At 45.8% G+C, this 15609-nt stretch overlaps 1 protein-coding gene across 1 annotated transcript in view; it reads right to left on the bottom strand.

Moving 5' to 3' along the window:
• PDPK1 (3-phosphoinositide dependent protein kinase 1) overlaps window positions 1–15609 on the bottom strand; it is a 37357-nt gene that overhangs the window by 10639 nt on the left and 11109 nt on the right. The window contains exons 2-7 of the mRNA XM_077274806.1: window positions 15151–15399; window positions 14571–14613; window positions 12415–12552; window positions 11767–11911; window positions 7028–7125; window positions 1772–1847 (exon numbers count right to left, since the gene is read on the bottom strand). Of these exons, the coding sequence (XP_077130921.1) occupies window positions 1772–1847; window positions 7028–7125; window positions 11767–11911; window positions 12415–12552; window positions 14571–14613; window positions 15151–15399 (749 nt within the window). The remainder of the gene's footprint in view (window positions 1–1771; window positions 1848–7027; window positions 7126–11766; window positions 11912–12414; window positions 12553–14570; window positions 14614–15150; window positions 15400–15609) is intronic.

Here is a 15609-nt window from a genome sequence, read left to right as displayed (position 1 = left end):
CGTCCTTCGACTCTTGGAAACCAGAGCTGTCAATCAAGGATGAGGAGGGCGGAGATGGATGGAATACATTCACTAAACTTGATGGCCCCAAGGGTGCACCGTGCGCTCCAATAGCATAGCTGAATACAGAAGTCCCATTTTTATTAGGGTTAGGTCCCCTACAAGGTGCGGTGCTTGGTGTCAACAGTCATTTTGTGCTCTCAGACTCCTTTTAAAGGGAACCTGTCATCATCCTTGTTCTGGAACGGCCCCTGCTGCTGTGTCCCTACGGTAATGACCTTTCTATGTATACTAACTATAACTATGGCATCGTCAGCACATACACCCGAATCCTGTTTTGTGGGGGGCTCGGATATAAGCCCCAATGGAGCCACTGAACGGGTGCATGGACGCACCTTACAGATATCATGGGCTACGGAGGCAGAGGAATCACATATTTAGTACAGTCAGTGTAGCTGGAACATTGCGATAGGGGCAAGTTCAGAACAGGAAAACTTAAAGACAGGTTTTAAGGCTGCATTCCCAAATATTAGCCGTCCAGGCTCTGTTTTTCTGTGCCTGATACAACTCAATGGATCACAACTGATTATATATATATATATATATATATATATATATATATATATATATATATATATACACTCACCGGCCACTTTATTAGGTACACCATGCTAGTAACGGGTTGGACCCCTTTTGCCTTCAGAACTGCCTCAATTCTTTGTGGCATAGATTCAACAAGGTGCTGGAAGCATTCCTCAGAGATTTTGGTCCATATTGACATGATGGCATCACACAGTTGCCGCAGATTTGTCGGCTGCACATCCCAAAGATGCTCCATACAAGGCAGGATGGATCCATGCTTTCATGTTGTTTACGCCAAATTCTGACCCTACCATCCGAATGTCGCAGCAGAAATCGAGACTCATCAGACCAAGCAACGTTTTTCCAATCTTCTACTGTCCAATTTCGATGAGCTTGTACAAATTGTAGCCTCAGTTTCCTGTTCTTAGCTGAAAGGAGTGGTACCCGGTGTGGTCTTCTGCTGCTGTAGCCCATCTGCCTCAAAGTTCGACGCACTGTGCGTTCAGAGATGCTCTTAGGCCTACCTTGGTTGTAACGGGTGGCGATTTGAGTCACTGTTGCCTTTCTATCAGCTCGAACCAGTCTGCCCATTCTCCTCTGACCTCTGGCATCAACAAGGCATTTCCGCCCACAGAACTGCCGCTCACTGGATTTTTTTTCTTTTTCGGGCCATTCTCTGTAAACCCTAGAGATGGTTGTGCGTGAAAATCCCAGTAGATCAGCAGTTTCTGAAATACTCAGACCAGCCCTTCTGGCACCAACAACCATGCCACGTTCAAAGGCACTCAAATCACCTTTCTTCCCCATACTGATGCTCGGTTTGAACTGCAGGAGATTGTCTTGACCATGTCTACATGCCTAAATGCACTGAGTTGCCGCCATGTGATTGGCTGATTAGAAATTAAGTGTTAACAAGAAGTTGGACAGGTGTACCTAATAAAGTGGCCGGTGAGTGTATATTTAGAGAACATTTCTCTTATAGCTTGTGCTTCGGCTACGTGCACACTGCATTTCTAGCCACTATCAGAGATATATACCCAGCGACCACCGTCTGGATGGGTGATTAGGCAGCCACTCACCATAGGGGCACACTGAGTTTTCCTATACAGTGGATCAGTTTTGCTTACAATTAATGAACATTTCACAAGAGCGGAACAGGAAATAAGCGGTGAAAAAACATTAGACTTGCCTTTTACATGCTGATTTTTCTGTGAGAAGCTCCGGAGACACATATTGTGCTGTTCCCACAAATGAATTTGCCCGTGCTGCGGAAAACAAACAAAACAAAAAAAATTATACATTTTCTGAATGTAAGTACAGGTCCTTCTCAAAAAATTAGCATATAGTGTTAAATTTCATTATTTACCATAATGTAATGATTACAATTAAACTTTCATATATTATAGATTCATTATCCACCAACTGAAATTTGTCAGGTCTTTTATTGTTTTAATACTGATGATTTTGGCCTACAGCTCCTGATAACCCAAAAAACCTGTCTCAATAAATTAGCATATCAAGAAAAGGTTCTCTAAACGACCTATTACCCTAATCTTCTGAATCAACTATTTAACTCTAAACACATGCAAAAGATACCTGAGGCTTTTAAAAACTCCCTGCCTGGTTCATTACTCAAAACCCCCATCATGGGTAAGACTAGCGACCTGACAGATGTCAAGAAGGCCATCATTGACACCCTCAAGCAAAAGGGTAAGACCCAGAAAGAAATTTCTCAACAAATAGGCTGTTCCCAGAGTGCTGTATCAAGGCACCTCAATGGTAAGTCTGTTGGAAGGAAACAATGTGGCAGAAAACGCTGTACAACGAGAAGAGGTGACCGGACCCTGAGGAAGATTGTGGAGACGGACCGATTCCAGACCTTGGGGAACCTGAGGAAGCAGTGGACTGAGTCTGGTGTGGAAACATCCAGAGCCACCGTGCACAGGCGTGTGCAGGAAATGGGCTACAGGTGCCGCATTCCCCAGGTAAAGCCACTTTTGAACCATAAACAGCGGCAGAAGCGCCTGACCTGGGCTACAGAGAAGCAGCACTGGACTGTTGCTAAGTGGTCCCAAGTACTTTTTTCTGATGAAAGCAAATTTTGCATGTCATTCGGAAATCAAGGTGCCAGAGTCTGGAGGAAGACTGGGGAGAAGGAAATGCCAAAATGCCTGAAGTCCAGTGTCAAGTACCCAGTCAGTGATGGTGTGGGGTGCCATGTCAGCTGCTGGTGTTGGTCCACTGTGTTTCATCAAGGGCAGGGTCAATGCAGCTAGCTATCAGGAGATTTTGGAGCACTTCATGCTTCCATCGGCTGAAATGCTTTATGGAGATGAAGATTTCATTTTTCAGCACGACCTGGCACCTGCTCACAGTGCCAAAACCACTGGTAAATGGTTTACTGACCATGGTATTACTGTGCTCAATTGGCCTGCCAACTCTCCTGACCTGAACCCCATAGAGAATCTGTGGGATATTGTGAAGAGAAAGTTGAGAGACGCAAGACCCAACACTCTGGATGAGCTTAAGGCCGCTATTGAAGCATCCTGGGCCTCCATAACATCTCAGCAGTGTCACAGGCTGATTGCCTCCATGCCACGCCGCATTGAAGCAGTCATTTCTGCCAAAGGATTCCCAACCAAGTATTGAGTGCATAACTGAACATTATTATTTGATGGTTTTTTTGTTTGTTATTAAAAAACACTTTTATTTGATTGGCCGGGTGAAATATGCTAATTTATTGAGACAGGTTTTTTGGGTTATCAGGAGTTGTAGGCCAAAATCATCAGTATTAAAACAATAAAAGACCTGACAAATTTCAGTTGGTGGATAATGAATCTATAATATATGAAAGTTTAATTGTAATCATTACATTATGGTAAATAATGAAATTTAACACTATATGCTAATTTTTTGAGAAGGACCTGTATATAATGATTTTTAATTCTGCATTTTTCCCCCCTTCTCTTGTTCTTTAGTTTAAAAGGCATATATTCACTTTTGAAAGCAAAGCCCATTCCACATGGGTAAGCCCCCTAGATGTATGGCGCAAATCACCCCTCTTTTCCCCCCACGTTAAAAATAAAGATATTAAAAAAACACACATGTGGTATTGCCACGTTCATAAAAGTCTGATCTATCAAAATATAAAAAGAATTAACCCGATCGGTAAACACCATGGAAAAAAAAAAAAAAAAATCAAGAACGCCAAAATTACGTTTGTTTTTTTTTCTTGTCACTGCAATTCTACAAAAAATGCTGTAACAAGCGATCAAAATGTCATATCTATCCCATAACGGCATCAATAAAAATACAGATGCCCCACAATAAAAAAAAAAAAAAAAAAGCTATCACACAGCTCAAATGTTACGGGGTCTCAGAAAATTGTAAGAATTTTTTTTCCCACAGTTGTTCCCCATTTGAAAATTTTAACCGAATTTTCCAGTACACTATGCGGTGAAGTAAACGAGTCATTCAAAAGTACAACTCATCCTGAAAAAAAAAAAAAGCCTTCATATGTGGACAGAAAGATAAAATACCGTATATACTCGAGTATAAGCCGAGTTTTTCAGCACATTTTTTGTGTGCTGAAAACGCCCCCCCCCCCCCTCGGCTTATACTCGAGTGAGGTGTCCAGAAGATGGAGGGGGAGGGGCAGCGGCAGAGCAGCGGGTCACAGGAGGCAGGAGCAGGCTGCTGTGGCCGACCCCTGCGGCCGCTGCTAAAGAGAAATGAATACTCACTGCACTGGCAATAAATATTAGTTTCTCTGTAATAGCGAGCATAGCGTCAGCTGCAGCAGCCACCGGGCGATCACGTGTGCCCCGCTACTTAAGAGAAATTAATATTCACCTCTCTCCACTCCCATGGGCATGGAGATAGGTGAATATTCATTTCTCTACGGCGAGTTCCACACTAGCGTTTGGCATGGCTGCGGACTTCCTCCATGAAGCCCCGCCCACTGCCACGCCTCTTCAATAAGCTCCGCCTATACCTGCACGCGTCCTGTGTACCCTATCTTTAAGGGCTGTCCCACACGTCCAGATAATTCCGGTACCGGAATAAATCGGTACCGGAGTTATCCGTGTCCGTGTGCCTGTGAACTCACGTAGGCCATACGTGCGGCACACGTGTGCCACCCGTATGGCGAGTGGGTACCACACGGAGCGTGTGGTACCCACGCGTGTGGTACCCTGCATCGTGCTGAAGCCGCGATTCATATGTTCCCTGCAGCAACGTTTGCTGCAGAGAAAATATGAATAATAGTGTTTAAAATAAAGATCTGTGTCCCCCGCCCTCCCACCCCCTGTGCGCCCCCCCGCTGTTCAGAAAATAATCACCCGCTCCCACGTTGGCTGTCGCTCCTTCCTGGTCTGGCCCCATCTTCTCCTGTATGCAGTCACGTGGGGCCGATCATTTACAGTCATGAATATGTGGCTCCACCTCCCATAGGGGCGGAGCCGACTATTCATGATTGTAAATGAGCGGCCCCACGTGACCGCATACAGGAGAAGGCGCGGGGCAGAGAGGAAGGAGTGACAGCCAACGTGGGAGCGGGTGAGTATTTTCTGAACAGCGGGGGGGGGGGGCGGACAGGGGGTGGGAGGGCGGCGGACACATAGATCTTTATTTTAAACACTATTATTCATATTTTCTCTGCAGCAAACGCTGCTGCAGGGAACATATGAAACGCAGCTTCAGCACCAGTGGGGGGGGGGGGGGGGGGGGGACAGCGCTTGCTGTAGTGCTGTCCCCTGCACGGCACAGGGACTGCACACGGAGACCGTCCGTTTGTGGTCCGTGTTTTACACGGACCCATTGACTTTAATGGGTCCGTGTAATACGTGCGCTCCCACGAACACTGACATGTCTCCGTGTTTGGCACACGGAGACACGGTCCGCAAAAAATCAATGACATCTGCACAGATGCATTGATTTTTATGGGTCTACGTGTGTCAGTGTCTCCGATACGTGAGGAAACTGTCACCTCACGTACCGGAGCCACTGACGTGTGAAACCGGCCTAACATTGGGTAAGCAGGCCGTGCGCATGCCTCCGCATGCGTCGCTTTCACGCTGCGCCGAACGCAACATGTTGCAATTTGTTCCGGTCGGCGCAGCGTGAAAACGACGCATGCGGAGGCATCCGCACAGCCTGCGTACCCAATGTTTAAGATAGGGTACACACAGGATGCGTGCAGGTATAGGCGGAGCTTAATGAAGAGGCGCAGCAGTGGGCGGGGCTTCATGGAGGAAGTCCGCAGCCATGCCAAACGCTAGTGTGAAACTAGCCTTAAGTAGCAGCACACGTGATCGCCCGGAAGTCAACACTGTGCGCGCTACTTAATTCTCACTGCCCTCCAAGCAAATAGTACCGGCGTGGGGAGCGGTGAATATTCTGGCAGCTGTGCTCTGCTAGTGAGAAGAGCATGATGTCCCTGCCATGCGCTGCTTACAAGCATAGAGCAGCTGCTGGCACCGCAACAGGAGGCTGCGAAGGGGCGCAGGAAGGTAAGTGGAATGGATTTTTTTTTTTTTTTTATGTTTTTTGATGGAGGTCAATCATACACGGACAGGGATGAGGAGCCACGCATGCCAGGATGGGGATGAGGAGCCACGCATGCCAGGATAGGGATGAGGAGCCACGCATGCCAGGATAGGGATGAGGAGCCACGCATGCCAGGATAGGGATGAGGAGCCACGCATGCCAGGATAGGGATGAGGAGCCACGCATGCCAGGATAGGGATGAGGAGCCACGCATGCCAGGATAGGGATGAGGAGCCACGCATGCCAGGATAGGGATGAGGAGCCACGCATGCCAGGATGGGGATGAGGAGCCATACATGCCAGGATGGGGATGAGGAGTCATACATACCAGGATGTGCATGAGGAGCCATACATACCAGGATGGGGATGAGGAGCCACGCATACCAGGATGGGGATGAGAGGACAATGCATGCCAGGCTTATACTCATGTCAATACGGTTTCCCAGGTTTTTTTTTGCTTGTTTTTTTGGTAAAATTAAGTGCATCGGCTTATACTTGAGTATATATAGCAAGTTATGACTCTAGGAAGAAGTGGAGGAAAAAAAAAAAAAAAGACACAAAAATGGAAATTGACAACGCCGTGAAGGGGTTAATTACATAAAATACAACTGGAGCTAAAACTTCACTATAATTCCACTTTTTATGTTGCACTGATCTTGAGCTACAATCTGATAGTCTCCAGATCTGCAATTACAATTCGGCTGGTTATTAGTGGAAACAGCCAACAAGCATGGCATCAGTGACACCCCCTAACAAATATCAGTAAGAGCGCGAGTGATGAGGGGGAAGCAGTTATTACAGGAATGCATCTCTGGGCTACAATACAAGCTAATCAGGCAAGTAGATTTTAGCCAATCTGCTATAGAAATAGCCGCTGGTACCTGGACATGTTACGTACCTTGCCGGCTATCGGAGGACAACACCTTTGCTGTCCCGAAGTCTGTGATCTGAATGTGCATGTCTTCACTAAGCAAAATGTTTTCCGGCTTCAGGTCTCTGAAATAAAGAATATCGTGTCGGAATTATTTTCAAGTGAAGTTTATTCATGGCCCCCAAAGCTGTATAGGGCAGACCGATGGTCATTAGGATTATTTTGTCCCCAAACGTCTGGATTACACAAGGTTATTTTGGAATAAATGATGAATGAGTTGCATGTTCCATCGGCTGATCTGTGGCAATGAGCATTCTTATTAGCCGATTATCAGTCCAAGTAAATAAGTCTCAACGGTGGTCCGCTCCGATCTCCTGATGCCTCTATTCCCCTCCCTCCCTGAAACTAGCAGATTACTATGCTTTGCTTTAATAGCGCCATTCATTCCACAGCGCTTTGCAGATGTTATCATCGCTGTCCCCATTGGGGCTCCCAATCAGTGTGGTCTTTGGAGTGTGGGAGGAAACCGGAGAATGAGGGGGAACCCACCAAACACGGTGAGAACATACAAACTCCTGCAGATGTCGTCCTGGGTGAGATTTGAACCAGGACCCAAGTGCTGCAACCACTGAACCACGTGCTGCCCTGTAACAGCAGGCTGGGTGGCCTTAAGGTGGCCATACACGTCAATCAGGTGCCCCCATAAACTCCTGGCCGAGGAAGCATTTGATTTTCATGTAGAGGCGATTTAGCCGCCAGAGATGTCAGAAAAAGTCTTCCCCAAGAACAAAAGGAATTGGTGATGAAATTCAACATGCCCCGTTCTTCGTTCCTGTGACGTCATCTGTTAGGTGGTCTCCATACACATGAGATTGTCAGAGGGTTTGACTGCATTTTCTCTTGTGCTTAGATGCCTCGACCTTGTGTTCTCTCAGGGGATTAGCAAGACATGTCTGACAGCAGCTTTCTACGTGATGAAAACACATGGCTGCTCAGCCGAGGCAAGTGTTCATGTGTATGGGGACACAGAACTGTGTGGACACCTAAGGCCGGCCTCACACTCAGCATATGTAAATACGGTCTGTTTTTTACGGCCGTAATACGCAGAAAAGTCCCCAAAATAGTGGTCCGTATGTCATCCGTAGGCAGGGTGTGTCAGCGTATTTTGCGCATGGCATCCTCCGTATGTAATCCGTATGGCATCCGTACTGCGATATTTTCTCGCAGGCTTGCAAAACCGACATCTAATGGATTTATGTGCTCAAATGTTCGTTAAAACATATATACTGTGTGTGTGTGTGTGTGTGTGTGTGTGTGTGTGTGTGTGTGTGTGTGTGTGTGTGTGTGTGTGTGTGTGTGTGTGTGTGTGTGTGTGTGTGTGTGTGTATATATATATATATATATATATATATATATATATATATATATATATATATATACACACACACAGTATATATACAGTATATATACACTCACTGGCCACTTTATTAGGTACACCTGTCCAACTTCTTGTTAACACTTAATTTCTAATCAGCCAATCACATGGCGGCAACTTAGTGCATTTAGGCATGTAGACATGGTCAAGACAATCTCCTGCAGTTCAAACCGAGCATCAGTATGGGGAAGAAAGGTGATTTGAGTGCCTTTGAACGTGGCATGGTTGTTGGTGCCAGAAGGGCTGGTCTGAGTATTTCAGAAACTGCTGATCTACTGGGATTTTCACGCCCAACCATCTCTAGGGTTTACAGAGAATGGTCCGAAAAAGAAAAAAAATCCAGTGAGCGGCAGTTCTGTGGGCGGAAATGCCTTGTTGATGCCAGAGGTCAGAGGAGAATGGGCAGACTGGTTCGAGCTGATAGAAAGGCAACAGTGACTCAAATCGCCACCCGTTACAACCAAGGTAGGCCTAAGAGCATCTCTGAACGCACAGTGCGTCGAACTTTGAGGCAGATGGGCTACAGCAGCAGAAGACCACACCGGGTACCACTCCTTTCAGCTAAGAACAGGAAACTGAGGCTACAATTTGCACAAGCTCATCGAAATTGGACAGTAGAAGATTGGAAAAACGTTGCTTGGTCTGATGAGTCTCGATTTCTGCTGCGACATTCGGATGGTAGGGTCAGAATTTGGCGTAAACAACATGAAATCTTTGGGATGTGGTGGAACAGGAGATTCGCATCAGGGATGTGCAGCCGACAAATCTGCGGCAACTGTGTGATGCCATCATGTCAATATGGACCAAAATCTCTGAGGAATGCTTCCAGCACCTTGTTGAATCTATGCCACGAAGAATTGAGGCAGTTCTGAAGGCAAAAGGGGGTCCAACCCGTTACTAGCATGGTGTACCTAATAAAGTGGCCGGTGAGTGTGTATATGTATGTATATATATATATATATATATACACTGTATTTATATTTACTTCAGCGCGATATATGTGAAAGGCCGGTAATTCAATTGCCGGCTTCTCATTTCTCCTTCACAAACCCAACATGATATGAGACATGGTTTACATACAGTAAACCATCTCATATCCCCTTTTTTTTTGCATATTCCACACTACTGTTAGTAGTGTGCATGTGCAAAATTTGGGTGCTGTAGCTGCTAAAATAAAGGGTTAAATCACGGAAAAAATTGGCATGAGCTCCCGCGCAATTTTCTCCGCCAGAGTGGTAAAGCCGGTGACTGAGGGCAGATATTAATAGCCTAGAGAGGGTCCATGGTTATTGGCCCCCCCTGGCTACAAACATCTGCCCCCAGCCGCCCCAGAAAAGGCACATCTGGAAGATGCGCCTATTCTGGCACTTGGCCACTCTCTTCCCACTCCCGTGTAGCGGTGGGATATGGGGTAATGAAGGGTTAATGTCACCTTCCTATTGTAAGGTGACATTAAGCCAGATTAATAATGGAGAGGCGTCAATTATGACACCTATCCATTATTAATCCAATTGTATGAAAGGGTTAAAAAAAAACACACATTATTAAAAAGTATTTTAATGAAATAAACACACAGGTTGTTTTAATATTTTATTGCTCTCTCAATCCACCTGAAGACCCTCGCTCAGCAAAATAATAAACCAACAATATACATACCTTCAGATGGTCTGTCTCGTCCCACGAAGTAAATCCATCTGAAGGGGTTAAATAATTTTACAGGCAGGAGCTGTGCTAAAGCACTCGCTCGTGCCTGTAAACCCCGGGTGCTGAAAGGAAAGCTGGGTGATCTGTACTTAACATTGAGTCGCGGTGAGGCACCCTCTGCTGGATGAACTCATATGAACTCGAGCGTGGGAACTTTTCCAAGGCTCCAGTTCATGAGGACATCCAGCAGAGGGCGCCTCACCGCGACTCAATGTAAGTACAGATCACCCAGCTTTCCTTTCAGCACCCGGGGTTTAAAAGCACGAGCGAGTGCTTTAGCACAGCTCCTGCCTGTAAAATGATTAAATCCCTTCAGATGGATTTACTTCGTGGGACGAGACAGACCATCTGAAGATATGTATATTGTTGGTTTATTATTTTGCTGAGCGAGGGTCTTCAGGTGGATTGAGAGAGCAATAAAATATTAAAACAACCTGTGTGTTTATTTCATTAAAATACTTTTTAATAATGTGTGTGTGTTTTTTTAACCCTTTCATACAATTGGATTAATAATGGATAGGTGACATAATTGACGCCTCTCCATTATTAATCTGGCTTAATGTCACCTTACAATAGCAAGGTGACATTAACCCTTCATTACCCCATATCCCACCGCTACACGGGAGTGGGAAGAGAGAGGCCAAGTGCCAGAATAGGCACATCTTCCAGATGTGCCTTTTCTGGGGTGGCTGGGGACAGATGTTTGTAGCCAGGGGGGGGGCAATAACCATGGACCCTCTCCTGGCTATTAATATCGGCCCTCAGTCACCGGCTTTACCACTCTGGCGGAGAAAATTGGGCGGGAGCCCACGCCAATTTTTTCCGCCATTTAACCCTTTATTTTAGCAGCTACAGCACCCAAATTTTGCTCATACACACTACTAACATTAGTAGTGTGGAAAATGCAAAAAAAAAAGGGGATATGAGATGGTTTACTGTATGTAAACCATGTCTCATATCATGTTGGGTTTGTGAAGGAGAAATGAAAAGCCGGCAATTGAATTACCGGCTTTTCACTAACACCGCTGCGTATTTCTCGCAAGTCACACTGCTGGTCCGTGTGGAATCCGTATTTTTCTCGCCCCCATAGACTTTCATTGGCGATTTTATTGCGCAATACGGTGACAAACGCAGCATGCTGAGATTTTCTACAGCCGTACAAGACCGTATATTACAGATGCGTAATATACGGCAGATATGAGCTGGGCCATAGAGATTCATTGGGCGGCGTGTAATGCGAATTTTACAGACGTAGTTTATGCGCTCATAGTCCGTAAAACTCGCTAGTGTGAGGCCGGCGTAAGGATCAAGTGTGCGGAAACCCAAAGCCCAAGCCATCCACTCCTGACAACCATAGGGGAGTGATGAGGACCTGCAAACATATCACATCTCTGCTGAGCAAGTTGGTCTAACTTATCAGATTAACTCTTAAAGTTTGATGGTTCGAGACACAGATCAAGAGAGGATTTACAAACTAAGCACGATGTCCTCATACGACAAATCCTCTTACTGCTGCTGAAGAGGGTAACGGTCAATCCCACCGCAAGAACAGAGCAGTCAGATCCTATATACGTGCTGGGGGGGGAAAGACATTGGTTAGGTTGGAAATCCCCCTGTGTGACCTTACCTGTGAATGATTCCCTTCTCGTGTAGGTATTCTAAGGCGCACACAGTTTCTGCGGAGTAAAACCTGGTGCACGCTTCATCAAAGGAGCCAATCTTCCTTATGTACTTCAGTAGTTCGCCATTTTTGGCGTAACTGAGGCCAAAGTCTGCAGCCGTGGTTAAGAAATAACATTATGAAGAAACCTGGAATGTATTTTCTTCTTGATCTGACACAATTGTGAACAGGCCAAGGACTGAAATAAAACGTTTTTTTAGTTTTATTAGAGATGAAAACCTAAGGAGCATGACTGAGGCAGTGCACAAGTATGTTTCGCCTTGGATGGCTTCATCAAGTGTTAGTCCAAAGCTGATCACCACTAGTCCCAGTTATCTTATTCTCTAGGGATAATTTGCTACTACATTTACAAGAGTTCGTCAAAACCTGTACAGTCCAATAGTTATATTCTGTGCCCTGTAGGACGGCTTTCGTAGAAGCCATTTTGGGGTCTAGTATCCGACTTATTAATTTTCAGAATAGAGGTTTTACCCCTGCAATCTGGCCAATTTTCCTTGTTTTAGGACACTTTTGCAGCCAGATGTTACAGCCGCCATTACATCCTATTGTGTAACACTGGAAGATCTTTTAACACACACTTGTCTTAAAGGATACATAGTTTTTCAACATCTTGAAATGTGAAGTATAGCTTGACAAAGAACGGGTGATCCAGCCGCGACATTACATCTCTTTCCCGTGTCACATATGGTACCTTGTTCTCCTTTACAATGTGACGCTTCTGTAGAATTTTAACTAGAAGGTAAAAAAAATAATAATATACAAATGTATAAATTAATGCATATATATTAATACTGGTGAGGAAAGGGGTGTCCAGGCTTAAGGCTCAAGTCTGCAGACACTGTGATTACAGACTTGACGCACAGTGTGCACTGTCAGGATTCCCCAGTGCTGGCGCTGTGAGGTCATGTCACTGCAAGTATGCGATTTGTATATTCCCGGCCACATGCCGACTAGACATGTCCGATCTCGTTCAATTCATTCGCATTGAGTGAATCTGCACGTCTAGTCGTCATATGACCGCGTGTTTGCAAATTGCATACTTGCGGTCACGCGCCTGCTGCTGGCATCATAGAATCTTGACTGTGCGCACTGAGGATTCACAAGTCTGCAGTCAAATAGGGTACAAGTCTGCAGTCACTCTAAGGTCGGGCAACCCCTTCAAGATTATGTCCACATTTACAACTATTTTATTTCATTGCTCCAATACATATAAAGGAAAAGTGAAGCAACTTTGTAATTGGCACCTCTATGTTATCAGAATACAGACACGCCAAAAACCCAATAGTTTTGTGACAAAGATGGGCATGTGTATATTTAAAAAAAAACCTATCACTTAAAAAAAAAAACTTGCTATTTTGGGCAAAAGTCATTTAAAGTATTCATTAAACATTGAAAAAAATAAAGCTTTGCTTTTTACCCTATATATAAGTTTTTCCAGGTTTCAGGAAACCCCCCCCCTCCCTGGTTAGTTTGTTTATAATACAAAAAAAACCCTATGATTTGCATTCCCTCTCTGGGTCTAGTGCCAAGTCTCTGTCGCTGCTCCAGATGTCTTATTTTCTGCAGCACTGATGTCTCGTCAACAGCATAGCAGCAAGTCAGTGAGCAAGAGCAGCAGCGTAGACCTCATGCTGGACCAAGGCAAGGTGAGGGAGGCGAATCAGCGAGCAAGAGCAGCAGCGTAGACTACGTGCTGGACCAAGGCAAGGTGAGGGAGGTGAATCAGAGAGTAAGAGCAGCAGCGTAGACTACGTGCTGGACCAAGGCAAGGTGAGGGGGGTGAATCAGCGAGCAAGAGCAGCAGCGTAGACTACGTGCTGGACCAAGGCAAGGTGAGGGAGGTGAATCAGAGAGTAAGAGCAGCAGCGTAGACTACGTGCTGGACCAAGGCAAGGTGAGGGGGGTGAATCAGCGAGCAAGAGCAGCAGCGTAGACTACGTGCTGGACCAAGGCAAGGTGAGGGAGGTGAATCAGCGAGCAAGAGCAGCAGCGTAGACTACGTGCTGGACCAAGGCAAGGTGAGGGAGGTGAATCAGCGAGCAAGAGCAGCAGCGTAGACTACGTGCTGGACCAAGGCAAGGTGAGGGAGGTGAATCAGTGAGCAAGAGCATCAGCGTAGACTACGTGCTGGACCAAGGCAAGGTGAGGGAGGTGAATCAGAGTAAGAGCAGCAGCGTAGACTCCATGCTGGACCAAGGCAACGTGAGGGAGGCGGATCAGTGAGCAAGAGCAGCAGCGTAGACTCAGTACTGGACCAAGGCAAGGTGAGAGAGACCAATCAGTGAGCAAGAACAGTAGCGTAGACTCCATGCTGGACCAAGGCAAGGTGAGGGAGGTAAATCAGTGAGCAAGAGCAGCAGCGTAGACTCCATGCTGGACCAAGGCAAGGTGAGGGAGGCGAATCAGCAAGCAAGAGCAGCAGCGTAGACTCCATGCTGGAACAAGGCAAGGTGAGGGAGGCGAATCAGCAAGCAAGAGCAGCAGCGTAGACTCCATGCTGGAACAAGGCAAGGTGAGGGAGGCGAATCAGCAAGCAAGAGCAGCAGCGTAGACTCCATGCTGGACCAAGGCAAGGTGAGGGAGGCGATTCCGCAAGCAAGAGCAGCAGCGTAGACTCAGTGCTTGACCAAGGCAAGGTGAGGAGAGCAAGATACTTTTTTGTTTTTAAATAAACTGCAGCTGAGAGAGGGGGTTTTAAGAAAGTGGAAAACCCCTTTAAACAAGTGTGAAATCTCCATGTATATACTTACTGGCATACTCTCTTCCCGTTGATATCTCTTTGGCCAAAACGACCTATAAAATAGTAAAACACTGCACTCACCACACAAACACAATATAATAACAGATAACATACAGATTATAAAGAATGAAAAAAAAAAATTGTGTGGACGGTGTATAGAGAATACGACCCATATGTAGTCATTTATTAAAGGGTTTGCCTTTCATTCAAAGGGGGTCCTGATAACGGGACCCTAAATTCCATTGTGAACAGAGGGATTATTTGGAATCAAGTCTTCCATTTCCCTGCAGCGCCACCACAGGGAAAAGTGATGAATGACAGATCCTATCTGAATCATACCTGATACTGTATACTGTGGCTGTCAGGACTAGCAGAATATCTGAGCATTAACATTGCACATAGCCAGCGTAACAGGATCTTGGACAGACAGGAGAAACAGCAACAGATTGTGGAACGACGCAAACTTTGGATGTGTTCACCTGTTGTGTTTTTAGGTGTCCTTGAGACAGCAAAATTATACAGCCGGACAATGCTCCAATAAGAGATGCAACATAAATACAAAACAACAAAAAAAAAACACAACAACTCACTGTGGAGAAGGATCCTTCACCGAGGATTTTGCCGAGCCTGAAGTCCTGGGGGCGTTTCTTTCGAGGCTGCTGCGATGCTTGTTGTACTGAATGCTGCTCGGACTCCACTGTGAGAGCCTCGCTGGTGGAGGCCGTGCGGGGGCTGCAGTTTGCCAGGGTGGGCGAAGACCCGGAATCTGAACCGATCACGAGAGAAGGAGATGGGCAGGGGCACATAACCACGTTGGACTGGATAGGCATAGTATCATACTGAATAGAAAATGGGAGGAGAAAAAAAATAAAATAAGATTAAGATCGATGAAGAATTATGGAACAGAGGAAGCTGCTAAAGGGAATCGGTCAGACCCGGAGAAATATAGCTTCATATTGGAAAAATTCTAATTCCCTGGTTCTCGGACAGGGCTGAATAACACTATAAGTCTTGAGAAATATGTTTACTAGTGATGAGCGAACGTGCTT

Source organism: Ranitomeya variabilis, chromosome 7 (genome assembly GCF_051348905.1).
Source record: "Ranitomeya variabilis isolate aRanVar5 chromosome 7, aRanVar5.hap1, whole genome shotgun sequence".
In the NCBI taxonomy this organism is placed as follows: Eukaryota; Metazoa; Chordata; class Amphibia; order Anura; family Dendrobatidae; genus Ranitomeya; species Ranitomeya variabilis.
This window is presented reverse-complemented; position numbering and strand designations above follow the sequence as displayed.